The sequence below is a fragment of the Carassius auratus genome, unplaced genomic scaffold, assembly GCF_003368295.1.
Source record: "Carassius auratus strain Wakin unplaced genomic scaffold, ASM336829v1 scaf_tig00041669, whole genome shotgun sequence".
NCBI lineage: Eukaryota > Metazoa > Chordata > Actinopteri > Cypriniformes > Cyprinidae > Carassius > Carassius auratus.
In genome coordinates this window covers 1-27361 of record NW_020526666.1, presented here as the reverse complement: position 1 = coordinate 27361, position 27361 = coordinate 1, and the positions used below count along the sequence as shown (strand labels likewise).

The 27361-nt window shown below is 40.1% G+C and overlaps 1 protein-coding gene across 1 annotated transcript; it reads left to right on the top strand.

Moving 5' to 3' along the window:
- Nucleotides 1-363: 363 nt before the first annotated feature.
- Nucleotides 364-20866, top strand: LOC113085481 (major histocompatibility complex class I-related gene protein-like). Its single transcript, XM_026255156.1, has 7 exons — nt 364-494; nt 12360-12614; nt 12758-13033; nt 13232-13522; nt 13650-13775; nt 20504-20548; nt 20726-20866. The coding sequence occupies exons 1-7, from the start codon at nt 443-445 to the stop codon at nt 20746-20748; spliced, it is 1068 nt and encodes a 355-aa protein (XP_026110941.1). The 5' UTR covers nt 364-442; the 3' UTR covers nt 20749-20866.
- Nucleotides 20867-27361: the final 6495 nt, after the last annotated feature.

Genomic DNA, 27361 nt, shown 5'->3' with positions numbered 1-27361 from the left:
AAGAATTATGTGTATTACTAGTTGTGATTTCATTGTTGATATGATAAACTTATTTCTGCGAGTGGTGACGTCATTGTTGATATCAAAAATAGCAATTGTTACCAGTAGAAATCTAATTCCTGATATCAAGAATTAACATTGTTACAAGTGGAAATTGAATTGTTGATATCAAAAATTCTAATTGTTACTAGTGGAAATCTAATTCCTGATATCAAGAATGAACATTTTAACTTGTGAAAATTGAATTGTTGATATCAAGAATACATATCCTGCGAATGAATGAAAGTTAATTCGGCTTGCCATACAAGGTAGGTGGCGATATGCACACATGATACCATAGATATCTATGACATGATGCAACGCAGCAAAAAACACAAAGAACCAAAGTAAAAGAGAATTACAAGAGTGAAAGGGACGGACACGAGTTCAATAAACTGAGAAAATGTTCGTGCTTGTTGTGTTCTTGTTGCCATGTTTAAAAGTCGTCAGTGCAGGTAAGTTGACCAACAAATAGTTTTCAGTGCCATATTAAAATCCTGTTGACAGAATCTGCCTTTTGGCTAATTTTTTAGCTAATTTTTTTCTCCCTTTTCAACTTTCAGATCACATAAGACACACTTTCATGTGACGCATCAGTAGTGTAGTACATTATAAAGCAGTATGCAATAATAACTTATTGAGTCTAATTAAATGGATGCCACCTTATTGGGACAATAGAGCCCTCCATACACCTACCCTTACCCTACCCACTACTTTCACTTTTCAACTTTTTGATTATTTACTTCATTTTCATTGAAAATAAATGATTTTCTTATGTGATCTGAAAGTTGAAAAGGGAGAAAAAAATTCACCAAAAGGCAGATTCGAACCCGAGTTGATATCAAGTCAAAATATGTATGATACATGTATGACCATCTACGCCACTGAAACTGATTTTGATGTTTTGTCTTTTGTAATCTTGACTATCCGAAAATAACACATTTGGTGCAATCTGTAGGGTCGCATGAATAATAAACAAATGATAAAATTATCAACCCCATAAATATAATATTAACAAACTTTGATAGGGTATGATTTAAAAATGAGCATCCCACCAAAAACATCAACATTTCTGTCTCTTTTCAAGTGTTAGTGTATAATTAGTTGTATTTATAGGGGTTATTATAGCACAATTCTGTAATAAGGGGGTTATTATAGAAACCACTGGACCTCACTAACCTCACCTGGGGCCATGTTCCTGTTGCCATGCTTAAAATTCATCAGTGCAGGTAAGTTTGCTTACTATCAGCCAGCTTTTTTTAACCATTCGATAAGCTTAATTAACTGAGAAAATGTTTGACAAATGGATTTTTAATAAAGGGTTTGGCCCAACTGATTTTAAGAATATTATTAAATGTACAGAAATCTAACATATTGAGACCACCATCTTTAGAGGTATTTAAAACCACAGATTGTATGCCATTTGTCTATATGAAATTTAATATAATTTTGTTAATATTCTTGAGAGTGTTTTCATCAACATGGATAGAGCAGCGTAGTCTGGAAATACCCTTCCCTTTTGCAAATAATATTCTTTCCCTCAGAGATAAGTCTCTTTGCAGCCATAAATTACATTTTCTCCGTTATAGAGGATAAATTAAATACATTTTTGCATTAAGAGATAACTAAAGAAGATATCTTTAACTGTAATATTAATTGTGGTTAGGTTGCATTATTTAATTGAAAGTAACCCACATTTTGACAAATTAAAAAAATACCAGAAGCTTTAGAAAATTAGTCAACAGTGCTGATTGTGACAGGGATATCTGCTAATTGGCTGATTTTTATTACCATTTTCACAATGAGAATGCCTTTCAAGATACTTTTATTAATAAAATGTAAGAAAGTCTGGGTGACAAGAAGGAGTCTTTGTGAGTTTTATAAAGCATATTGCCCCAGGAATCCTATTTTACTATGCACTTTTCATGATTATTGACTGAATTATGTGTCATTTTCATGTTTGCCTTAGTAGTAATATACAAAATGGCATAAACGAATTATACCAAATATCATACCTTTTGTTTTATACAGTTTTTTTTCTTTCATGAGACACGAGACTAAAATATAAAATACATGTGGTTTCACTAGTTCACGCTTACATATAATTAGCTGAGGTATGGTATGCGTATCTGGCGTGCTGTCCAGGGAAGGGCTCCGAGCTCGGGAATGGCCCGAACCTAGAGTACCCCCCCTTCCCCGTCTATTTATAAAGTGGACTCAAAGTGAGGAGATGGGGTGGAGGAGGGATGCTGATAAACCGTCAACATCAATGGATAGAGGTAAGTCAGCGATTGTGGCGAGTGGGGCGGGGCCGAGAGGCGTGGGAACGAGGGGTGGGGCGCAGGTGTAGCTCATCTCCAATCACTACACCTGGCCTCACTCCTCGTTCCCACGCCTCTCGGCCCCGCCCCACTCGCCACAGCGATATTTATAGTATGGGATCGATTACTTGATTATGGTCCACCTGTGTTGATTAGGATAAGTATCTGACGCGCTCCTCCCGAATCTTGTGAATAAAAACATTATTTCACTAGTTCACGCTTACATATAATTAGCTGAGGTATGGTATGCATATTTGGCGTGCTATCCAGGGAAGGGCTCCGAGCTTGGGAATGGCCCGAACCTAGAGTACCCCCCAAAAAGTAAATGTATCCCCCCCCCCCCCCCCCCCCAAAAAAAATAGCATAGAGTACTGGCGGGGGCTGATTAGATTTTCTGAGAAGTCGTCTCGTTGGAAGGGCCTATGTACTCCGGTGGGAGCCACTTAGGCATTGAAAGAGTAGGCCCTACCGGCTGCAGGTAGTGAACTATGTGGTTGCTGGCGCCCGGTCGGTAGGGCTCGAGCCGATGTTCAACGGGAGCTTGTGGCGTTGGAACGGTGAACCCTACCGGCCGATGAGGAGGAGCAGCGTGGTTGTGGTGCCCGACCGGGAGGACCCAAGTTGCCTCGACCGCAATAGGTCATGGTGTCGGTGTACGGGCCCTACTGGCCGATAGCCCCTGCTATTCAGTGGGCGAAGAGCCTAATGCTGACTGAGAGGGCCCTTGAAGCCTCCGACAGGAGATTGAGACTCATGATGACGGACGTCTGGGTCCTCTCAGTTTGGCAGATAAAAAGCTCTGGGCTGGCCAACAAGGAGGACTCTGGTGACATCCGAAGGGAGATCCCAACTGACGGCATCGGATGGGTAAGACTCGCTTGCGGCCAGCAAGCATAGGCCCGACCAACTCTCGCCAGATGTCTGAAGGGAGCGCACGCATCAGACGGGTAAGCCTCACCAGACGGGGAGAGTGGAAAGGAAAGCCCGACTGGGAGGACTCTCGCGGCATCCGATGGGGCATTAAACTCAGAACATCGAACGGGTAAGCCTCGCCAGGTGGGGTTAAAAGATGTGAGGGTAGCTGAGAGGTGTTTTTTTGTTTGTTTGTTTGTTTGCAGGATTTGACGAGAGGTCGAGACTCGTAGCGTCGGACAGTTAAGCCTCGCCTACCGTCAAATGGAAATGTAAGTTGCGTGGCCGAGAGACTCTTACCGACGTCCTAAGGGAGCACACGCATTGAACAGGTAAGCCTCGCTGACCATAGAAAAGGAAAAGGTAAGGTTGTCTAACCGGGAGGCTCTTGCCGGCGTCCGAAGGGAGCACACGCATCGAACGGGTAAGCCTCTCTGGATGTGGGACAGAAAAGGTAACATTAGGTGGCAAGGAGGCTCTCGCCAGCATCCAACGGGGACTTCCTGTTCCTGGAAACAACTGGGTAAGCCTCACAGGCCGTAGGATGGAAAAGGTAAGTTTGTGTGGTCATGAGGCTCTCGTCAACGTCTTATGGGAGTTTGCTACTCACGGCATGAGACGGGTAAGCCTTGACGACTGTAGGAAGGAAGGAGGGTTTATTTGTGTGTTTGGTACTTGCGGCATCGTATGGCTTGCTTATTGGGTTTTGCGACCTAGACCATGTGGAATGGTAGTGGTTGTCTGGCCAGGAGGCTCTCGCCAGAGTCTGATGGGAGCACTCGCATCGAATGGGTAAGCCTCGCTGGCCAAAGGATGGAAAAGGTCAGGTTGTCTAGCCGGGAAGCTCTGACCGACGTCCGATAGGAGCTTAGCTCCAGGAATCGAACGGGTAAACCTCTTTGGCTGAAGGACGGAAAAGGTTGACTAGCCGGGAGGCTCTTACCTTCGTCCGACAGGAGCTTAGCTCTCGGAATCGAACAGTTAATCCTCGCTGGCCAAAAGACGGAAAAGGTAAGGTTGTCTAGCCCGGAGGCTCTCACCTACGTCCAATGGGAGCCCCGACTCCATGCATTGGATTGGTAAACCTCTCCGTACGTAAGACATAAAGGCAGGAAAGGTAGTCGGGGGCTTTCACCTACATCCGAAGGGTGTGTGGCTCCTGGCAACGAATGGTTAAGCCTTGCTGGCCGCAGAATGGAAAAGATGCGGAGAACAGAGAAGTAAAGGGGTGCACGAGAAGCGAAGCGGAGGAGAGATAGCTGCTTGGGCCGCCTGCGGAGCTTGCTTCGGCTGCTGTAGTTGTTGAAAGTGACATGACATTCAGCCATGTATGGTGACCCATACTCGGAATTCGTGCTCTGCATTCAACCCATCCAAGGTGCACACACACAGCAGCAAACACACACCGTGAACACACACCCGGAGCAGTAGGCAACCATCCACACCGCGGCGCCCGGGGCCCCACCCAAGGACACCCCAGTCACGGTATTGCCGGCCCGAGATTCAAACCTACAACCCTAGGGTTAGGGGTCAAGCTCTCTAACCACTAGGCCACGACTTCCCCCTCCTTGGCTGTGGGAAGAGTAGACAGGTTAGTAACATTTGATGGGGCAAACTAAAAAATGAATGTGTAGCCTACTGTGTTTCCAGCTTAGCAATTGGTTGCCTAATTTGACAATTCCTTAAGCCTTGTCCACATTAGTTTGTTCCTGTTGGAAAAGCATCGTTCCTCTTGTTTTGGCCTTCCGGCCTTTTTAAACAGCCTCCACAATGGATCAATTTGGAACACTGGTTTCACACTGTATTATAGACTTTGGAAACAGAAGCTTCTGAAAACTATGGATATCATTTTGTCTTGTAAAACTTACCAATAGACATGATTATGGCAATAACATTAATTGCAGTTATGTGTTATTCACTTCCAAGCATTTTCTAAAGATATTTACTTGCATGCTTTTCATATTACAGTCCTAGAAAGACAACAGAATTTTACTCACACTTGCTGTCCTGCGGCAAAACGAGGGTAGTGGTGTATTAGATCAATTTTAAGTGATAACGCCAGTAAATGGTGAAATATGTCCCTAAATGAATTGATTCTGCCAGAATAATTGCATGAAACTTATGTCTGTATAATCTCAGTGAGGTTTAAACATGTACGGTAAGGCAGATAATATCTTTGGACATTTCAGTGTGGATGAAGACTCTGGAAAAAATGCCTTGGCGAGAAGAGCAGCTGTCACGATGACGTTTGATGGTGCTCAACGGCCGTGTTTAATGATCATGGGTATCAGCAAAAGAAGCGGACTGAAAACTGAAAAATCCCCGGTATGGATCTCCTCGCTGGAAGGAAAATTGGGTCTGTGATAAGATGACAGACAGAGCGAACCGGGATGCTGATAAACCGTCAATGGGGACAGTTAGGCTAATTCAGATGTATTTATACCCTAAGGTTGATTATCTTAAGTGGTTCCACCTGTGCTAATTAGGCTAAGTATCTGACATGCTCCGTCCGAACCTTGTTATGAAACTACATTTATTATGTTCCTGTTGGAAAAGCATCTTTCCTCTCATTTGGCCTCTGGCCTTTTTAGACGGTGTCCAGACGGATACATTTGGAACGTTGTTTTCACATTGTAGTATGGACTGTGGAAACAGGCTTTTGGAAACAATGAAACATGTTTAGTCTTGTAAGACGTTGTACCAAAAGACATGATTATAGCAGTAACGTTAGCCCCTTACCAGTCACCCCCCATTTTTTGGCATGGAGACATAAATTACATACCCAAAATAAAAATGATTCTTTCTGACTAGATGCAAGATCAACATTTGTCCATGAGCTGACACTTCAACGTTTACCCTTCAGGAATCTGAATCGTTTTCCTGACATAAAATTACTAAATAACTGTCACTGAAACGATGTTGTTTTATTGAATATTTTATTGAAACATTGGTCAAATATCGAAGCTAGTCTTTAGATTTCAATTAATGCACGGTTTGTCCAGATCAAGTAAGAGAGTGATGTTTAATGTGCTGTGAAAGTGAAACGATGATAAACTGAGGCCGTTGACGATGTTTGCGAGCAAATGGGTTAATAGAAGTTGTGTGCTATTCGCTTCCAAGTGGTTTCTAAAGATATTTACTTGCCTGTTTTTGTATTACGGTCCAAAAAATGCAACAGAAATTTTACTCACGGTTGCTATCCTGCGTCAAAACATGAGGGCAGTTGCGTTTTTGATGAATTTTGAGTGATCACGTCAGTGAATGGTGAAATAGGTCCCTAAATAAATTGGTCCTGCCGGAAAACTTGCATGGAAATTAAAATAAATAAAAAAATGTATGCATTTAGCAGACGCTTTTATCCAAAGCTACTTACAGTGCATTTGGGCTATCGTTTTTTTTTTTTTTTTTTTTTTTGTCTGTATCATTTAAGTGAGGTTTAAACATGCACGGTAAGGCGAAAGTAATGTCTTGGACATTTCAGTGTGGATGAAGACTCTTGGGTCTTGGGCGGCACGATCGTTGTGTCTAGCGAGGCGAGCTCGATTGATTAGGCTAAGTATCTGACACGCTCCTCCCGAATCTTGTTAATAAAAACACAATTTATTACAATCTAAAACAGAATCCACATTCTCCTCCTTTATATAATTTCATTTATGTGCATAATTTTATTCCCCTGCCTAAACTCTTGTTCAGCATCCTTCTTACATCACCTCAGCATCAGCATCCTGCATCCATAGATCAGACGCGAGCTTGTGCCACCTGCTTTTTCCGCTAGCTTCGAGCTAACTGCTTCGCTGGTCTTCAGAATGTGAAACAAAGAAATAGCTGTTTATAAACCTAGTACTGTAATTGTAAGAAATGTATCCTGTACTGTATTTTACTGTCAATACGTGGTATATCAGATTGTTAGCTGTGCTTTTATGTAATGAAACTCCTCCAGAACTCCTGTTGATTCCAGCTAACCCATTGCTTCATCACAACTTCTCTATACAGCTGGGTTCGTCAACCATTACTCCTTCAAGGACATCCAGAAACCTAGGAGTTGTGATGGATCATCTGTTAAGCTTCACAGACCACATTGCTACAATGACCCGGTCCTGCAGGTTTGCCTTATACAACATTAGGAAGATTAGACCCTTCCTGTCAGAGCAAGCCACCCAACTTCTTGTTCAAGCTCTTGTTCTCTCCAGACTGGACTATTGTAATGCTCTCCTGGCTCTTCCTGCATGTACTATCAAGCCTCTGCAACTGATCCAGAATGCAGCAGCGAGGGTTGTCTTCAATGAGCCAAAAAAAAAAGCTCATGTTACTCCTCTCCTCGTCAGGTCACACTGGCTACCAGTAGCCGCTCGCATCAAATTCAAGGTACTGATGCTTGCCTACAAGACGACCACTGGCACGGCACCAACATACCTAAACTTACTAGTTCAATCTTATGTGCCCTCCAGAAGTTTGCGATCTGCAGGTGAACGACACCTTGTGGTACCATCCCAAAGAAGTTAAAAATCACTCTCACAGACCTTTTCCTGGACCGTGCCCAGCTGGTGGAATGACCTCCCAATCTCAATTCGTACAGCTGAGTATTTACTCATTTTCAAGAAACATCTTAAGACTCATCTTTTTCGACAGCACTTAACCAACTAATACTAGCACTTTTCCTTTCCTTTTGTTGTCTTTCAATTTAAAAATAAATCAATATATAAATAAATAAAATAAAAAAAAAACCTGGCTATGCGTTCTATACTAGACTAACTGAGACTTGTCATGGCACTTGTATACTGTTGTTGTTCTCTTGTTGACCTGACTACTTCTATTGTTCTCATTTCAAAGTTTAAATGGTTAAATGTAAATGTAAATGTATGTAATGATAAAATAATAATAACAATAACATAGCAAAATCCCAGAGGTGACACCCAGAGATGTCAAATTTCATGGCTCCGAGTGGCCGGAGACCTCTGAGTGGCATTTAATCTGACCAGTTGTCGCCCACTAAGCAGCCCAGAGCACATCAGATCTTTAGAACATGAGAGGTGAGTGTAGGAGGTGATATGATTTGGAGAGCCCGTGTTTCACAAAAGAGTCTCTCTCTCCCACAGACGAGCTCCTGCGACAAAACAGTGGATTTCTCACCAATGCCAACACACAGAAACGTGAAAATGGTGTAGTTTGAAAGAAGATATCCTAATCTAAAAGATAATATAGAGTTTTAGGCTGTTTGAGACTGATTGAAGCAATCGTGCGAATAGGAATGTGACTCATCTAAACGTTACGTCAGAGGTGTCAAATTTTACATTGCGGTTCTATTGAAAATCGTTTGATCTGTTATTTTCGCACAGTGAAATAAACTACACAGTCAAATTCATGAGAATGAGAGCTTTCTTGTTATATATGACTTGACCGTTTTGTGAAAAATCAAAAAAATACACATTCTTCATAAAAATTGTTCGCAATTAGGCAGAAATTTGTGTGTGGGAGGAATACATTTCTAAGCTTCATTTTACGGTTTTATGTATCATAAAAACAAAAGTAACTGTGTTCTTTATAAAGAAGACATTTAGCTTTCAAATTATACCATATATGGGCTGAAACCATATAAGGAAAGCATGGTACCGAGTCCGCAGCGTTTAAACAGAAAATCATAAATAAATGAAAGGCTTAGTTCAGCATCCGGGCAGTTTTAGAGATCCGTGTCTCACAGCCATTAAACACCAAATGGCATTGGTCTCTGCTTGCTCTTGAAATTACAGATACATACAAAAAATCTTTTCTTTTTGAGAGTATCCTCTTAAAAATGGTCGGTTATGTCTTTTAAAGTGAAAGTAAACAGTTGAGAAAGAAATCAGATATGTATCATAATGAATGTATTGTCTCTTAAAGTGACCACCCCTAATTTACTTGCTGCTGTCAGTGTCCTTAATGTTAATCCAAGAAATGAAATGGGAGAAAATCATTAACTGCTCTTTACTTTTGTTGTTTTAACAAAAATTAAACTTAAATAATGTTTTAAACATTGTTTCATTTGTTTATTTGTGCTATTTACACAACTTCAAACAGGTCCCACCGGTAAAAGTACCAGGGCCCCGCAAACCCAAGCTATGCCCTGCTCACATCCATCTATGAATGCTTTTCGTAAAATTTGTTTGCATGTTATTTGAGAATGGTTTGATGAATCAACTTGAATTCCATACCTTTTTTTGCCAGCATGTTCTGAAGATGATCTGAGACAATTTTGGTGAAAATCAGACAAACCGTCTAGGATGAGCTTGAAAAAGCAGATTTTTCGAATTTTTGAAAATGGTAAAAAAAAAAAAAAAAAAACTAAACCGTATAATTTTTTTATTTTGCAGACTCCGCATAAGCCAAGGAAAATTTTACATAGGGATTTTTTTTTTTTTTTTTTAAGAATAGTTTTACTTCGGTGCCTTATGGTTCAAAAGTTTTAAGCATAAAACATGAGTGCAACTTTGGAATTCTAAAGGAGACAATAGGTGCAATCGCATCTTCGGTTAATTCACAATACCCCATAGATTTTCTATGGGGTTAAGGTCAGGCAAGTTTGCTGGCCAATTAAGAACAGGACCTCAACCAACGTGTATTGTGTGCCTCTTCTCTCTTCCTTCAGACTCTGGGATCTGGGATCCCTGATATCCAAAGGAAAATGCAAAATTTACTTTTATCAGAGAACATAACTTTGGACCACTCAGCAGCAGTCCTGTCCTTTTTGAAGCGAGACACTTCTGACGCTATCTGTTGTTCAAGAGTGGATTGACACAGGAATGCGACAGCTGAAACCATTGTCTTGCATACGTCTGTGTGTAGTGGTTCTTGAAGCACTGACTCCAGCTGCTGTCCACTCTTTGTGAATCTCCCCCACATTTTTGAATGGGTTTTGTTTCACAATCCTCTACAAAGTGCGGTTATCCTTATTGCTTGTACCCTTTTTTTACATCTTTTCCTTCCCTTCACTTCTCTGTTAATGTGCTTGGACACAGAGCTCTGTGAACAGCCAGCCTCTTTTGAAATGACCTCTTGTGTCTTGCTCTCCTTGTGCAAGGTGTCAATTTTGACAGTCTTTTGGACAACTGTCAAGCCAGCAGTCTTCCCCATGATTGTGTAGCCTACAGAACTAGACTGAGAGACCATTTAAAGGCCTTTTCAGGTGTTTTGAGTTAATTAGCTGATTAGTGTGTGGCACCAGGTGTCTTCAAAATTGAACCTTTTCACAATATTCTAATTCTCTGAGATACTTTATTTTTTATGATTTTCCTTAGTTGTCAGTTATAAACATCAAAGTTAAAAGAAATAAATATTTTAAATATATCAGTCTGTGTGTTATGAATTAATATAATATACAAGTTTCAATTTTTGAATGGAATTAGTGAAATAAATAAACTTTTTGATGATATTCTAATTATATGACCAGCACCTGAATATGGGTTGAACCATATTTTTCCATGCTTTTCATATAATAATGAAGTAAACATCATATTCAGGAGTAGTATGACAAGTGTGGCAGTATTTCATTTGAATTCACCCTCTAAGAAACGTGTGTTATCGTTTGCACTTATCACAAATGGAGAATCTATCAATTTTTTTTGTTTTGTTTTCTTGTTTAAATAAATAAAAATAGAATGAATGCTATCTTTTGAACTCTTGGCATGAAAACTAAGTGCCAACGCAGTAAGTCCTAGAGACACCAAATTTGGCAGGGTGGTCCCAAACTCTCACTGCTACTCAGGTGAAAACACACACCCCTTTGGGCCTAGGTGGTGCTATAATAAACAACTTTTATGTTCTCCACAAGTGTACAGGCTAGAATCAAAATTCTATTTTCATCTTATTCCCTCAAGTGTGGAACTAAATGTATAGCTCTGATTTTATTGCCCTAAGGCAGTGCTCTCCAAACCTGTCCTGGAGGACCCCGTGCCCTGCACATTTTGTATGTCTTCCTAATCAGACACACCCAATTTAGATCTTGCAGTCTCTACTAACAAGCTGATGAGTGGAATCAGGTGTGTTAGATAAGGGAGACATACAAAAGGTGCAGGGAATGGGGGGGATCCAGGACAGGTTTGGGAAGCACTGCCCTTAGGGATAGTTCACCCAAAAATGAAAATTTCCCTATGATTTACTCACCCTCAAGCCATCCTAGGTGTTTATGACCTTCTTCTTTCAGATGAATACAATGAGATTTATATTAATATATATATATATATATATTATATATATATTTATATTATATATTTATAATGGCATCAAATGCATCAATTCATCATAAAAAAAGAATGTTCACCAAACATTATCATATGGATGCCATTTAGGTAATAAAGCTGCTAGAGTCATAGCCTTGTGGGCAGTACATGTCATTGTATTGAAGCACTTGGTGACATGACTTCAAGTCCTGGCTTGAGTACCATTCTCCTCTTTCCTGTTTGGGCCATGGCCTAAACATTTATGGGCTTGTATCCTCTAGATGAACTTGAGTTCTGAAAAGTTTTATCCAGGTGTGTGTCTGATAAAGGCATACATTGTTGTGTCAATCAAGGGGCAATTAAGCTTTATTAATAATGCTTTTAGCGTAAAATTTTGAAAAACTCTGAAGTAAAGTAGATAGTAATGAAGCTTCTTTGTCCCAACTGATCTGGTCTCATGAATTTGTTAGCTTTGGCTGTTTCCTCCTCCTTTCCAAACTTCTTGAACCCTGATGTTTGCTGTTCACAATTGTTTGGCTACAGATGGTTTAATTGCAGGTTTTAAATAGCACATTCAGTGAAAACAGTGTGTTTTGTTTTGTTTGGTTCAAATAAATTCAAGCACCTGACCACAAGAGAACAGAAACTGAAAGAAATGCAACCATAAGTCTGTCAACATGACAGCAGTGTGATAAGAGGAAATTAATCAGTGAATCAAATGTCAGTTATTCAAACGTCTGATAAAGCAAAATGAAAAGCAACAACAACAAAAATAGTTAATTTATTGAATTTCTATAGGACGACTCTGTTTCTTTAGGTGTGATTTTAGTTGTATATGTAGTGGTATAAATTCAGGCCACACTAATATTACATGTTTGTCCTTGTGTATCCACAGATTCTCACTCACTAATGACTTTTGCAACATATATAGCTGGACAAACACCATTTCCTGAGTTCAGTGCTGTGCTGATGTTGGATGATGTGCAAATAGCATATTATGACTCAAACACATGGAAACTTGTCTATCGCTCTCACAATGAATCAAAATACTATGATGAAGAGCAAAGCGATGCTGAAACTGTATTTCGTGTTCAATATAACGAACTGAAATATTTGGAATCCAATTATAATGATCACTTAAATCACTCAGGTTAGTCCAAGCAACACATTTATAATGCCACACAATACATTTCATAACAAATGTAACTCTTGTTAGTTTATGCACACAGCATATAAAGCTTTTGACAGAGAATTGGTAACAGCTACATGTTTCATTCATCCATTCTTCTACAGGTGTACATGTTACTCAGAGACTTGCTGGATGTGAATTGTTGAACAATGATAATCCTGGTCCTACTCATGTCTGGGATGCTTTCGATGGACAAAACATTGGGGAGTTGACTTTTGACATTGAAAAAAAGGAAATCCAGAATAAACTGCTATGGAAAACATGGGACCAAGCAATACAGCTTCGTGTAAAGTTCCTGCATCAAAATGTTTATCATCCTATTTGCATTAAAACCTTGCGGAGGTTTCTGAACATGGAAAAGAACAATGTGATGAGAAAAGGTGAGTGAATCAACCTGATTAACCTATTCATAATTTTAAAAAAAGAACACTATCAACAGATATGGACCAGACAGCTGTGCTGACAGAAAGCATCAAATGCTTTTGAATGCTTTATGAATCATGATTATCATAAATGAATGACCGATGTAATGAACACAACAGTTTACCAGCAGTAACACTTCTCAATCTTCTTTGTAGTGAAACCCAGAGTCAGACTCATGAAGAAGATGCTCCCAGACTCTCAAGGGCTTCAGATCAGCTGTCTGGCCACTGGTTTTTACCCCCGTCACATTAACCTGACCCTGTTCAGAGATGGTCAGCCTGTGGATGATGATCAGATCACAGGAGGAGAGATTCTGCCCAACGGAGATGGAACTTACCAGATGAGGAAGAGTTTGGTGATAAGTAAAGAAAAGCTACGTAAAGAACATAAATACAACTGCACAATGCAACGCCTCAATCTGGACAACAAACTGGACATTACATCTGGTACAAATATTTTGAGTGCAGGGACAACAAATGTTAAATTTAGTAAAAAATAAAAAGCATGAAAACAGATTTACCTGTTTGATTCAATAGTTTATTCTCAAATGTCACTCATCTCAAAACTTTTCAGATGTGGATGAATCTGCTCCAGGATCCATCAGTCTGTCTGTAGCGATCAGTGTGCTGGTGGTGTTCATGTGTGGGGCTGTTCTCATTATAACGGCACTCATCATATGGAAGAAGAGACGAGCTACAGGTATGTTTTTTGTTTGTTTTGCATCTAATTTTCAAAGAAGAAAAGAAACCAAACATCTGAAACAATCTTCACCATATGCAAGTTCACCATGTGTAGTTTGATATTTCGGTAGCGCTTTTGATTACAACCCGCAAAGAACTACGTTGGTATAGTGAATTTACGGTGTACAGTTCTGGAATTATAGTGTACCTATAAAGAACGTACGTTTAGGTATAGGGGAACAATGTTACATTTGGGTAATAATGACCAGATATGCACCCTGCAAATAACTGTGCAAGTAAACTGAAGTTACAGTGTAGCTTGTACCTATTCAGTACCTCCGTGTAGAGGAATAATATGCAAAACTCAAGGGGCAACTTTTCTAATATTACGTTTTATGGCCTAAACAATCTTATGTTTAAGACTTAGCGATTTAGAAAGACAATATATTTTTTTCTAATTTTATAGGGGTATTTTATTATAGGTCTAGGTAGCCTATTTTTTAACCATTCTGTTTCTCATTACTGAACAACAAATCTGGACATCTAGTGAAATGAGTTAATGAGTTTCTGGTATGATTTATAAGACTACTTACCTTATCAAAGCATATTCATTGGTCTCAGTCTCTTTTTCGCCACCTGATGGTTTATTTTGTGTAAATGATGTTTTTATTAACAAGATTCGGGAGGAGTGCATCAGATACTTAGCCTAATCGACACAGGTGGACCATAATCAAGTAATCAGTCCCATAGTATAAATATCGCTGACTTAACCTCTATCCATTGACGGTTTATCAGCATGCTGGTTCGCTTCGTCTGTCACCTTATCACAGACCCAATTTTCCTACCAACGAAGAGAGCTATACCGGGCATTTATCAGATCTGCTGCTTTTGCCGGACCGCGATCATTCCTACCCAGCCATACACGGCCGTTGAGCACCATTAAGCGTCATCGCGACAGTTGCTCTCCTCACCAAGCCACACGTCGTGGCCAATAGACCGTGCAAGCTCTGAGTTCGCCTAGCTCGACACAACGATCGTGCCGCCCGAGATCGAGCTCTCCTCGAGCGCTGGATTGCAGCAGCAGGCATTCAACCAGCCTGGGCCGCACCCCAGCTCTCACCGCAGCAAGCCTCTCTCAATTCCCGCCGTGGCTCAGCCTTTCACCGCGGCTTTTCCGGCCGAGGCGCAGTTTGAGGCCGCTTCCTCTAGCGACGCAGGCCGCGTGACATACATTTTCAGGCGAAAACGCTAAAAGCAGGTTTGCGGCTAAAGTCATGACGCAGTTCCGTCCACTAGTTCTACTAGTGTTTTATGGCGGTTTTGGCAAACCAGCGTAAAGGTGCATTACCGCCACCTGCTGATCTGGAGTGTGGAGTGTCCATAGATTTGGAAGACAGACACAAACGTAGTTCCATCGGATGACGATGCCACTTTTAACCACGAAGCCAAGGCATTATTTCCAGAGTCTTCATCCACACTGAAATGTCCAAGACATTACATTCGCCTTACCACGCACGTTTAAACCTCACTGAAATGATACAGACATAAGTTCCATGATAGGTAAAAAAATAAATAAATACAAACATTAATCGATAGCCTGAATGCACTTTAAGTTGCTTTGGATAAAAGCGTCTGTTAAATGCATAAATTTAATTAGCATGCAAGTTTTCCGGCAGGACCAATTTATTTAGGGACCTATTTCACCATTCACTGGCGTGATCACTCAAAATTCATCTAAAACGCAACTGCCCTCGTGTTTTGACGCAGGATAGCAAGTGTGAGTAAAATTTCTGTTGCCTTTTTAGGACCGTAATATGAAAAACAGGCAAGTAAATATCTCTAGCAACCACTTGGAAGTGAATAGCACATAACTGCTCTTAACCCATTTGCTTGCAAGCATCTCCTACAGCCCCAGTTTATTATCATTTCACTTTCACAGCATGTTAAACATCACTCTCTTACTTGATCTGGATAAACCGTGCATCAATTGAAAGTCTAAAGACTCTGGCTTCTATATTTGACCAACGTTTCGATAAAACATAGTTTTCAGTGACAGATATTTAGTAATTTATGTCAGGAAAACAATTTCGATTCCTGAATGGTAAACGTCGAAGTGTCAGCTCGTGGACAAATGTTGATCATGAATCTAGTCAGAAATAATTGTGAGCAGAATTTTTTTTTATTTCGGGTATGTAATTTCTGTCTCCATGCCAAAAAATGGGGGGTGACTGGTAAGGGGTTAACGTTACTGCTATAATCATGTCTTTCGGTACAACGTCTTACAAGACTAAACATGCTTCATCATTTCCAAAAGCCTCTGTTTCCACAGTCCATACTACAATGTGAAAAGAGCGTTCCAAGGCAAAAAAAAAGGGCAGAGGCCAAACGAGAGGAAAGATGCTTTTCCAACAGGAACATAATAATGTGGACAGGGCTTGAGGAATTGTCAAATCAGGCAACCAATTGCTAAGCTGGCAACACAGTAGGTTACCCATTCATTTTTAGCTTGCCCAAATGTTACTAAAACATTTTTACTCTTCCCGCAGTCAACATCTACAGCAGCCTAAGCAAGCTCCGCAGGTGGCCCAAGCAGCTATCTCTCCTCCTCTTCTCATGCTCCCCTTTACTTCTCTGTTTTCCGGATCTCCCCACTGCTGCTGCAGTGTCTGCTCCCGCAGGAGCCTTTCCTGTATCTCCTCACTGCCGCAGCAGTGTCTGCTCCCGCAGGAGCCTTTCCCATATATCCTCACTGCCGCAGCAGTGTCTGCTCCCGCAGGAGCCTTTCCCATATATCCTCACTGCCGCAGCAGTGTCTGCTCCCGCAGGAGTCTTTCCCGTATCTCCTCACTGCCGCAGCAGTGTCTGCTCCCGCAGGAGCCTTTCCCGTATATCCTCACTGCCGCAGCAGTGTCTGCTCCCGCAGGAGCCTTTCCCGTATCTCCTCACTGCCGCAGCAGTGTCTGCTCCCGCAGGAGCCTTTCCCGTATCTCCTCACTGCCGCAGCAGTGTCTGCTCCCGCAGGAGCCTTTCCCGTATCTCCTCACTGCCGCAGCAGTGTCTGCTCACGCAGCAGGAGCCTTTCCCGTATCTCCTCACTGCTGCAGTAGTGTCTGCGGTGATAGCATCATGTATCGACGATAACCAAGACGATATTAGGCTCATTCTCCAGCCAACGTTATTTATTATCATTATTAGGCAGCCTACCATAATTCGGCTATCAAACCGCTCCGTTATCCCATCTCAGCACTGCATTTCACGTTCGCCCGTGCTCTCCAAGGATGATGTGAGCCTGTAGGCGGCGAAGAAGTCTCCATCCACAAATATAACTTCCGTGCACAGATGCAAAAAAAAACAACAACATTTGTCACAGAACAAGTGAGATGACAGTAGTGCCGACTACATGAACTAGCTGTTTTAAATATAGTATTTTGTATTTAATCCCAGTTTATCAGTATGTCCGAAAGTATATTTTTCGATTATTGGTGATTCCATAGGCTCTTTTCGTGCACCTGCATGGTTACAATGGCAAATAGTAAGCTCGGACAAGAATAAAGAATCTTTCTCTTACTCCACCCATACACGATAACATCCTCGATATGTACCATCAATCTCACGTGCTGACAATTTGACGATTTGACATTGACCACATCGCTGATTCATGGCACCTTTTCGGGGTACACTGGCACAGGAAATTTATTTTTGCACGCTTAATTTCGAATACAATGACTGCACCAAGATTTTTCTGACTCATTATCGGAAGCAGCTCATTGGATTTGCTAAACAATTATTCAAGTAAGCCTCACAGCGTCTACCCTCGTAGACAACCAAATAATCCTTAGTATTGAACTCCCTGTCAGGCACTGAAAAAAATAATTATTTCAGTCAGCGACACTTACCTATTGAACACCAACGAGTACATGAACACCAACAGGTGCTTCGCAGATAAAACAATCTAAATTTTCCCTCTGATGGCTGGAGAGACTACCCATCCGGTGTCGCAAAAAAAAAAAAAAAAAAAAAAAAGGAAAAACACCGGATGCCAGCCATAGCCTCACAGCCAGATAACCTTACATTTTCTATCCTATGGCCGGCGAGGCTTCTCTCTTCGATGCCAGGAGCTCGAGCTCCCATCGTATGCTGACAAGAGCCTCCCGGCCAGACAACCTCACCTTTTCCATTCTGCGGCCAGCAAAGCTTACCCGTTCATTGCCAGGAGCTCACACTCTCTTCGGACGTAGGTGAAAGCCCCCGGCTACCTTTTTTGCCATTCTGTCTTACGTATGGAGAGGTTTACCCATCCAATGCATGGAGTCGGGGCTCCCATTGGACGTAGGTGAGAGCCTCCCGGCTAGACAACCTTACCTTTTCCGTCTTTTAGCCAGCGAGGCTTAACCATGCGATGCCGGGAGCTAAGCTCCTGTTGGACGAAGGTAAGAGCCTCCCGGCTAGACAACCTTTTCCATCCTTCAGCCAGAGAGGGTTACCCATTCGATTCCTGGAGCTAAGCTCCTATCGGACATCAGTCAGAGCCTCCCGGCTAGACAACCTGACCTTTTCCATCCTTTGGCCAGCGAGGCTCACCCGTTCGATGCGAGTGCTCCCATCGGACGCTGGCAGGAGCCTCTTGGCCAGACAACCACTACCATTCCACGTGGTCTAAGTCGCAAAACCCAATAAGCAAGCCGTCCAATGCCGCAAGTACCAAACACACAATAAACCCTCCTTCCTTCCTACGGTTGTCGAGGCTTACCCGTCTCATGCCGTGAGTAGCAAACTCCCATAAGATGTCGACGAGAGCCTCACGACCACACAAACTTACCTTTCCATCCTACGGCCTGCGAGGCTTACCCAGTGGCTTCCAGGAACAGGAAGTCCACGTTGGATGCTGGCAAGAGCCTCCTGGCCACTTAATGTTACCTTTTTTTTCTCGCATCCAGAGAGGCTTACCCGTTCGATGCGTGTGCTCCCTTCGGACGCCGGCAAGAGCCTTCTGGTTAGACAACCTTACCTTTTCCTTTTCTATGGTCAACGAGGCTTACCCGTTCGATGCGTGTGCTCCCTTCAGGTTCGGGCCATTCCCGAGCTCGGAGCCCTTCCCCGGACAGCACGCCAAATTCACATACAATACCTCAGCTAATTATATGTAAGCGTGAACTAATGAATGTGAAGAAATGGTCACTGAACGTATCATTGAACAAATCTGAAGTAATAATTTTGTTGAACTAACTGAAAAGAAACAAATCTCTTGAAAGAATCATCATTTCGACCACTAGTGTGTATGTGTGCGCGTATGCGCCTGTGTGAGAGAGTGACGGTCAAACAGTGGAGTCAGCTGTCTTATCTGTCCGTGGTATAGAGGACTTACACTAATGTACAGTATTTGAAAAATAATATGTTTTTTGAGCATTAAGGCATGTCAACATATTCTGGTACACCAAATACACAAAATAATGATCTTTAAAAAAGCATCATATGACCCCTTTAAAATTCGCACACATATTGCTTTCTATGAGTGCACGCACACCGTTAGCGCCTCCAGCAACTGTCCGCAAATCACAACCAAGACTCCGGGCGCTGTTCATAATCCTCCCATGCCTAAGGGCCACTCACATCATTTTCCATTCATTCCAAACTTTAAAATCATTGACACCACTTGCTCATTCTTGAAGTTATGTTTTGACTGTTTAAGTGATTAGATTAAATGTTTTGGACTGCTGTCTTTAACTGATGGTGTGTGATACGATTCTTTGAAATCGATTTTGTGTAGATTGTCAATGAACTACGGCTCTGTGTAGTAAAGGCCAACCAGTGTTGCCAAGTCTGTGGTTTATTTTCATGCCAGCGGGTGGAAGCGGCAACAATCCAAATAACCTGATGTTTAGCCCCTAAAATTCAAATTTTACCTAGGCAACCCCGCCATAAAATGTGTATTTTATCGCCCGGAACGATACACGATTGGGTTAGTTTTGAGAAGCAATTGACCAGGTTTTGTTTTGAAAACCTGGCAATCCTGGTCTGAACGCACGTGCTGGATATATGCTAAGAGTCCCTTCTTTACTGACGAGATGTGCATGAAAATCGCATTCGATTTTTTGCACAGCCCTAATAACAGCTAGTTAGTTTACCAGGCCCACCTATTAGAGAAAAGATACTAATTTGTCATTCGAAATTACTCTCCCTTTGATTAACTATACACAAATACGCTGTGAACTCTATGGGCGTGCCTGCGAAGTGTGATGGTGTGACACTTGCCGGTGCCCTCTGACATTTCAATGAAAGCAGATCCTGCTCATTAAAGAAAATGTCTGTTGAAAGGGAACATTGGGTAAAAGAGAAAGGGCACAACAACCAAACACAAATCCAAATGATCAAACATTAATAGTGGACAAAGGAATAATGGAGAACACAGACTTTTAACAACTGGGAATGTAATCAGGGAGAAACAGAAACAAATGTGGGGCTAATCAATTAAGGCAAGGCAAGGCAATTTACTTCTAAAGCACGATTTAAAATGTTGCTTTGCAGATTCTAAAAACATAAATAAGCAAACAACATATACACAAAATAATAAATAATAATAATAAAAAAACATTTTACAAATAACATTTAAATAACAGTAAGTTAAACCCTGACGGTTCCCAACTGGTACACTACAATTACAAAAAAGTTACACAGGTTGTAATCTAAAGTGTTACCAATATTTCTGTAGTGTTACTCTTATCATTAAACTACGTCATTCTTATTCAGGACGAGGATCTGAGACAACACAGAGTGATTATTCACTTGCTTCATGTGAGTACACCTTTTTATGACGTATTTACAATAAAATTTTTAAAAGTAATATGTATTTAGCAACATTTAGATTTTAGATTAGATTTATTTTAATTTAAAATTTTATACAGATGCACATTTTAATTCAAGAAGCTTTATAGAAATGAAACAAAAATATATTTTTTTTCTTGATTTCAGCTTCTGCCTCTGATGAAAAGTGAAGCATGTCAAGACAATACATATGAAACAGCATTTGATTGGTGCATTACACTTGATGGATTTAATGACCAAGCAAAATTAGAGTAAAATGTTCCAATAAATCCAATGTTGTTTCATGCATGTTGAGTTATCTACACTGTTAAAAGGTCATGAAACCCCAGACTACTTTTTCTTAGATTTTAGCAGAGGTGTTTGTGTTTCACATCATAGAAGATCATGTTAGCATCCGATAATTTTAACTGGTTAATCTTAAGCTTTTTTGTGCTATTTTCATCTTTGGGTTTAAAATCTACATTTAAATAGGTTTTACATGGGTTTAAATCTACACACTGCTGCTCGAGAGCGTCAAAAATCACTCTGGCCATGCTGCTAACATGATGTTGTTCCAAATTATTAAGCAAGTCACAGTTCTCATGACATATGGTGAGGAAGAAAAATCTCTCTGAAAATGAAAAGTATGAAACAATGCAATGTCTTACAAAAGGCATCAAAACAAACAATATTTCAAAATAAGTCAATAGAGATTATTGAACTATCAAAACATCTGTGAGTGATTTGGAGCATATTAAGAGTGATTTAGAGCAGATCTTGGTCAGATAATGATTTATTAAAGGGGGGGGTAAAATGCTATTTCATGCATACTGAGTTTTTTACACTGTTAAAGAGTTGGATTCCCATGCTAAACATGGACAAAGTTTCAAAAATTAAGTTGTACGTTTGAAGGAGTATTTTTGTTCCAAAAAAACCTCTTCCGGTTTGTCACAAGTTTCGGAAAGTTTTTTTTTCGAGTATGGCTCTGTGTGATGTTAGATGGAGCAGAATTTCCTTATAAGGACACTTCTGCCGGAAGAGCGCGCGCTCCCGTATAGCAGAGCAGAGAGAGCACAACAGACTTCACTGATCAAAGCGAGAGCGTCGCGAAATGTCACAAAAGGAGTGTGTCTTTGGTTGCCAGGGCAAGACAACCCTGCACAGATTACCAAAAAAACTGCATTAAGGGACCAGTGGATGGAGTTTATTTTTACAGAGCATCAACGGAGTTGTGCAAGTGTTTGTGTTTGTTCCCTGCATTTCGAAGATGCTTGTTTTACAAACAAGGCCCAGTTTGACGCCGGATTTGCACATCGTTTATTTCTTAAGGATAATGCAGTCCCAACTAAAAAGGGCCACGATCGTGTTTTGGAACCGCATGCAGTGAGTAAAACTGCTTAAAATATCTCTGCCTCCTTGTTAGTGCGTCCCCCTCCCCTCCCCTCCCCTCCCCTCCCCTCCCGGAGACCCAGGTTCGAGCCCTGCTCGGAGCGAGTTGTTGTTGCTGCTGCTCTCGTTCAGTTTCAGCCTTCACAGCTGTCACAGCTTCCAAACGCTCTCAACACAAAAGCCTACTGGCGCTTGTGATTCTTTAGCTCCGCCCACACGTCACGCCTCCAGCCTGTTGTGTTTTTCCGGGAAAAATCGGTACAGACTCTCTTATGAATATAATAAAACTAAACACTTTTTGGAGTTATGAAGGATGCAGTACTACTCTATAGGTACTCAAGATTAACAGGATATTGAGTGAAAATATAAGGAAAGTTTCTGTCAAACAAATGAACTATACTGTAATGTTAGCTGTAAAAAAACCACTGCTGAGCAGCGGACAGGTGTTTGAAGCTCCTGGAGTCTCCAGATCCTCTCCATGCAGACTTACAGTTGTGTTAAAGATGTGTTTCAGTCACTGTTATCCAAACCTCATAAAGAAAAACCTGCTCAGTGGCTGTAGAAACACATTTTCAAACTGTTTCGCACCATAGTGTTTCTGTAGCATGGGATAGTGTGTTATCCTGCATGAAAATCCTATTCTTCATTTTATACCACAGCAGAAAATGGTCAGTTATGAATTCCACATATCTTGCAGAAGTCATCTAACTTCCCAATACTCCAACTCAAATCATCACCCACCGCCTCCTTGCTGATGTTTCGGTCTCATTGGAAGAAGATGGTCATTCATCAACTATCAGAAATCCATTTATCTGGACCATCCATTGTACTGCAGCATTATTAAGTGAATAAAACTATTGAAAAACAAGTCTTCATGTGTTTCTACAGCCCCCTTGGTCTCATCTACTTCCAGCTATTTTTAGCTGTACAAAACAGCTCTTTTAGCAGTTTGATTTTGCAAATTGGTGTGTTTTACCATATTATTTTAATCTATTATCTTAATAATGGACACACTGGTTTGTAGTGCGAACAGTTACCATTTCCTATTTTCCTATTTCCTTTCAGCGGCTAATGAACTGGAAGTCTCACCCATAGGCTTTTTTCCTCGTTGAAAAATAAAGTGGATGGCAAGCTATCAATGTATACAGCAGTTTCTTATTCACTTTTCATATTAGCTTATTTCTCTTTCTCCCATACACTAATTTCAGTACTATTTATATTATAATATATTTTTCTGTTACTGGCTTTAATGTTATTGGTTGTCGTCTTCACAAGTTAGAATAATGGAGGGTTTTTGTCATGATGTTGTGTCTGTTAATGGTTCACCATCACTTTCTCTCCTGCTATAGCATGATGGGAAGTTGCAGCCTAGTGGTTAGAGAGTTTGACTCCTAATCCTAGGGTTGTGGGTTTGAGTCTTGGGCTGGCAATACCATGACCGAGGAGCCCTTGAGCAAGGATCTGAACCCCCAACTGCTCACCGCAGCATAAATGGCTGCTCACTGCTGTGTGTGTGTGTTCACTGCTGTGTGTGTGTGCACTTTGGATGGGTTAAATGCAGAGCACAAATTCTGAGTATGGGTCACCATACTTGGCTGTATGTCATGTCACTTTTTTCCCCCACTTTGATACACTGAGAAAATGTGCATAAATTAAAATACATTCCTGCATGCATTGTGACAAATTGTGTGGAAATGCCAGTTGCATTTGAGAGCTTGTGTGAACTTTAGTAGAACTTTTTAGCATGGTCTAATGTGGAAACAGTTCTCAATCTTAGGTTTGTGTTAAAAGCATGCCAAGACTTTCTATACTTTGTTTTCCAAGTAACAACTGATGAAAAAGTACAAAATTGGTAACATGAATGGTTATGGACTAAAATTTGATTTGGCAAATTGCCCTCCAATCAAACACAAACACAGTGAAATTCATATCAATCTTTATTTGTACTTAGAAATTTTGCGCAACAAATCTTTTTTTTTTTTGTCCTTATTCCTTTAATGATTTACTCCAGGGCAGATTAAAAGTCGATCTGAATCTCTCATGCCATTATTCCTGCAGGAGCGGCTGAAACGGACCTCTTACATAAAGTGCTTCTGTCAACGAGCGCTTCTCTTTTTTGCAATAGAAAAAATGAAGAGACGGTGTAGGACAAAAAAATTTCCATGGCTCACGAGAAGAGTGAAGGAAGGGGAATTCCTTTAAAAAAAAGAAGGAAAGAAAAAAACGGAAAAAAGACAGAAAGAGCAAAGAAAGTTCAGTGAAGGCCGTTTCAGCCCAGGATCAAACTGGATTTGCCTCCAGGTGGGTTCCTCCGGCCGGAGGGGTTGTTGGCAGCAGACGGGGCAGAGGGCTGTGCAGCTTCCTCTTTCTGCTCAACAGCCTCCTCTAAAAAACACAAACACAGAGTGACAACCGTTAGTGACCTACTCCATCTGACATTGAGATTCTGACGCAAGAGCATCGCTTGCAACTGTGATGAAGTCAACAGCTACCGTCAACTGTTTTATTACCAACATTATTCTAAATATCTTCTTTTCTGTTCAATAGAAAAAAACTCCAACAGGTTTGGAACAACATGAGGTTAAATGACACTTCTCATGTTTTGGTGAACTAAGTCTTTACCATGTAAGATCTGGATCCTGGAGAAAAACCAAGAGAAAACTATTGCTCCACAAAACCTGTTTTGACATGTTACTGTATGCATGTGAAATCAGCGGTGCTTCAGAACTACAATCACAAACTCTCTCCGCACATCAAGACTAGTCTCTAATGGATTTTAAAGTCAGTATATTTGCATTTTATGGTGATGGGACCATCAATTTTCCTGGAAGTGTTTAATGTAAGTGTTTGGGTAAGATGTGACTCACTGAACGTCTCACTGAAAGATTCGTCATACCTCACAGGAGAAGCATTCGGCTCATGAACACTCACATATGTACAGCCTGAAATATATTCTACATATGAATGCAGATGCTTTAAATTGACATATTGTGCCAACCCCAATAATGCAACAAGTAAAAACCGCTATATAATTCTTGCCATACAGGGTGATATAATGGACATTCATAAGCTGACTGACTGTAGAATAAAACAAAAGAATCTTGCTAAAGCAGGTTAGTTAAAGTACAGACATTTGCTCAGATGAGCTGAAACCAGATATTATGTAAAACTGCTAAACTGTTTGTTGGTAAAAAGCCACCGCCAGCAGACATGGAGACCCCAGGAGCGGATAATATTTACACTATGTGCATTAAATAAAGGCAGAACATGAACACTAGAGCAGGACTGATGAACAAACAGACTCGTTATGTGTCTCAGATCAACCACCAAACATCCCACGAATAACGAACGCTTCTGTGTTTAAGAGTTACAGTATGGTCATAATTCACAAAATAGAACTAGAACTTAGAACATAGAAAAATAGAACTTTAATCAAATAAAAAAGTAAATGAATACATTTTATTATTAACTAATTACAATTGTAGCTCTCGACATTTACCTATGGCTATAACTTTATTATGACTAATTTATTTTATTCAGAAATCATGCTAAAGGAAATTTAAGCAGTTTTACTATGATAAAAACCATGGTTTATTTTTGTAAGGGTTGTGATATGCACATTTTTTTTGTTGAAGAAATTATAAAGGCTGTGTCATCTATAGCAAAAAGGTGGCCAAAAATGAAAGATTAAGTGAATATTTGAATTAAATGTTTGGTCAGTAGCCTAAACAAGGATTTGATCGTCCTGTAAGTGTAACAGCAGCAATTACATGGCATTTGGCTCCTTGTGCAGGAATTTGTAATAACAGGTTATGTGCATAAATTGTTTATTTTGTATTTGCCTACATTATGTATTTTAACAGTGTTATTATTAACCAATCATTATTTTTATATAATGCATTTTAAGTCATTTTAAAGGCTATTGATGGCTTAGGTCTATTTTTTTTAACAACAACAAAAAATATATTACAGTATATTAATACTTCTTTAATAAATTATTACTTGAAGTAACAAAATTAGCAGTTACCATGGCTACAAGAATGATGATTTGTTGTGTTATTGTTAAAAGCATGGGTCATTTTCGCAAGGGAACCTGAGAAACAAAAAAAAAAAAAAAAAAAAAAAAAAAAAAAAAAAAACACCTCACATGAATGTGCCTGAAAGTGATAAACGGACCTTGTTTTTACCTAAATTATTTAGAATTTATTTTAATATATATTAAAAAAGTATAAGGTGTATATTGTAGCTGACACCTAAATAGATTTATGCAAATCTTTCTCCTCAAATGCTATTGAGCTTCAAATTTGCATTTGAGCCCATGTGAAAAAGTATCATAATTTACATATGATTTACAGTTTATTTTAATATCAAACATTTAATTCAATTGTGCATTATAGCTGAAACCTAGATAAACAATTACAGTTGTTTTTATGACTGTAAGTCATTCTCCTCAAATGCTACTGATGTTAGAAAAGTGTATACCAATATCGCATGTAACTTTAGAGACTCTCGAACATCCAACGTCAAGCAAACTTTATGCCAGTTTTTTTTTTTTTACTTTTTCTTTCTCTGCGCCAGATTGCAGATGTCCTGTACCCAGGCATAGATGTCCAATCAATAAATAATGAACATTCAGCCGCAAACATGAGGTGCGAGCGGACGCGAGCGCGGATGGGAGAAAGGCCCGGTTTTTTTTTTTGGAGCAACTGAGATGCTGCCCCCTCTGGGAGTTGGTGCCCTACGCAGACTGATGATAATAATAATAATAAACTTATTTTTATTCTAAAAGAATGTAAAAGTGATTTAATTTTACATTATCATTGTATACATTGTATACAATTGAACAAGGAGTTCCCCAGGGCTCAGTTCTGGGACCATTATTATTCATCCTCTATATTTAACCCAAATAATTTGTTGTCATGGTTTTAACTACCACTGTTATGCTGATGACATCCAGATATATACTGCTTGTCAACCAGATTCTACCCAGTCAATGTGTTCCTTATCTTCGTGTGTCAGTGAGTTAAAAGATTGGCTGCATTCAAATTTTCTTAGTCTGAACTTGAATAAAACAAATTTGAATAATTGGTCCCCATCTCCAATAAAAAAAATAAAATTGATGTCTCTAGCTTTGACCTTTCTATTACTGTTAGAAAGACTACTGTTAGAAACTTAGGAGTCACTCTAAACCCATCACTAACTTTGGATGACCACATTAGCAAACTCTCCAAAGCTGCTTTTTCGTCTACATCGAATTGCACCACTTCGAAAAATTAAATTAAAGTATATAATTATATTTATTTTCTATATTATTTTATATTAATACAACTACCAAACATTTAATGTAATGTAAATTAACTTATGACTAATGAATAATGATAAGATCATTCAAAGAGGGGAATACCCATACCCATA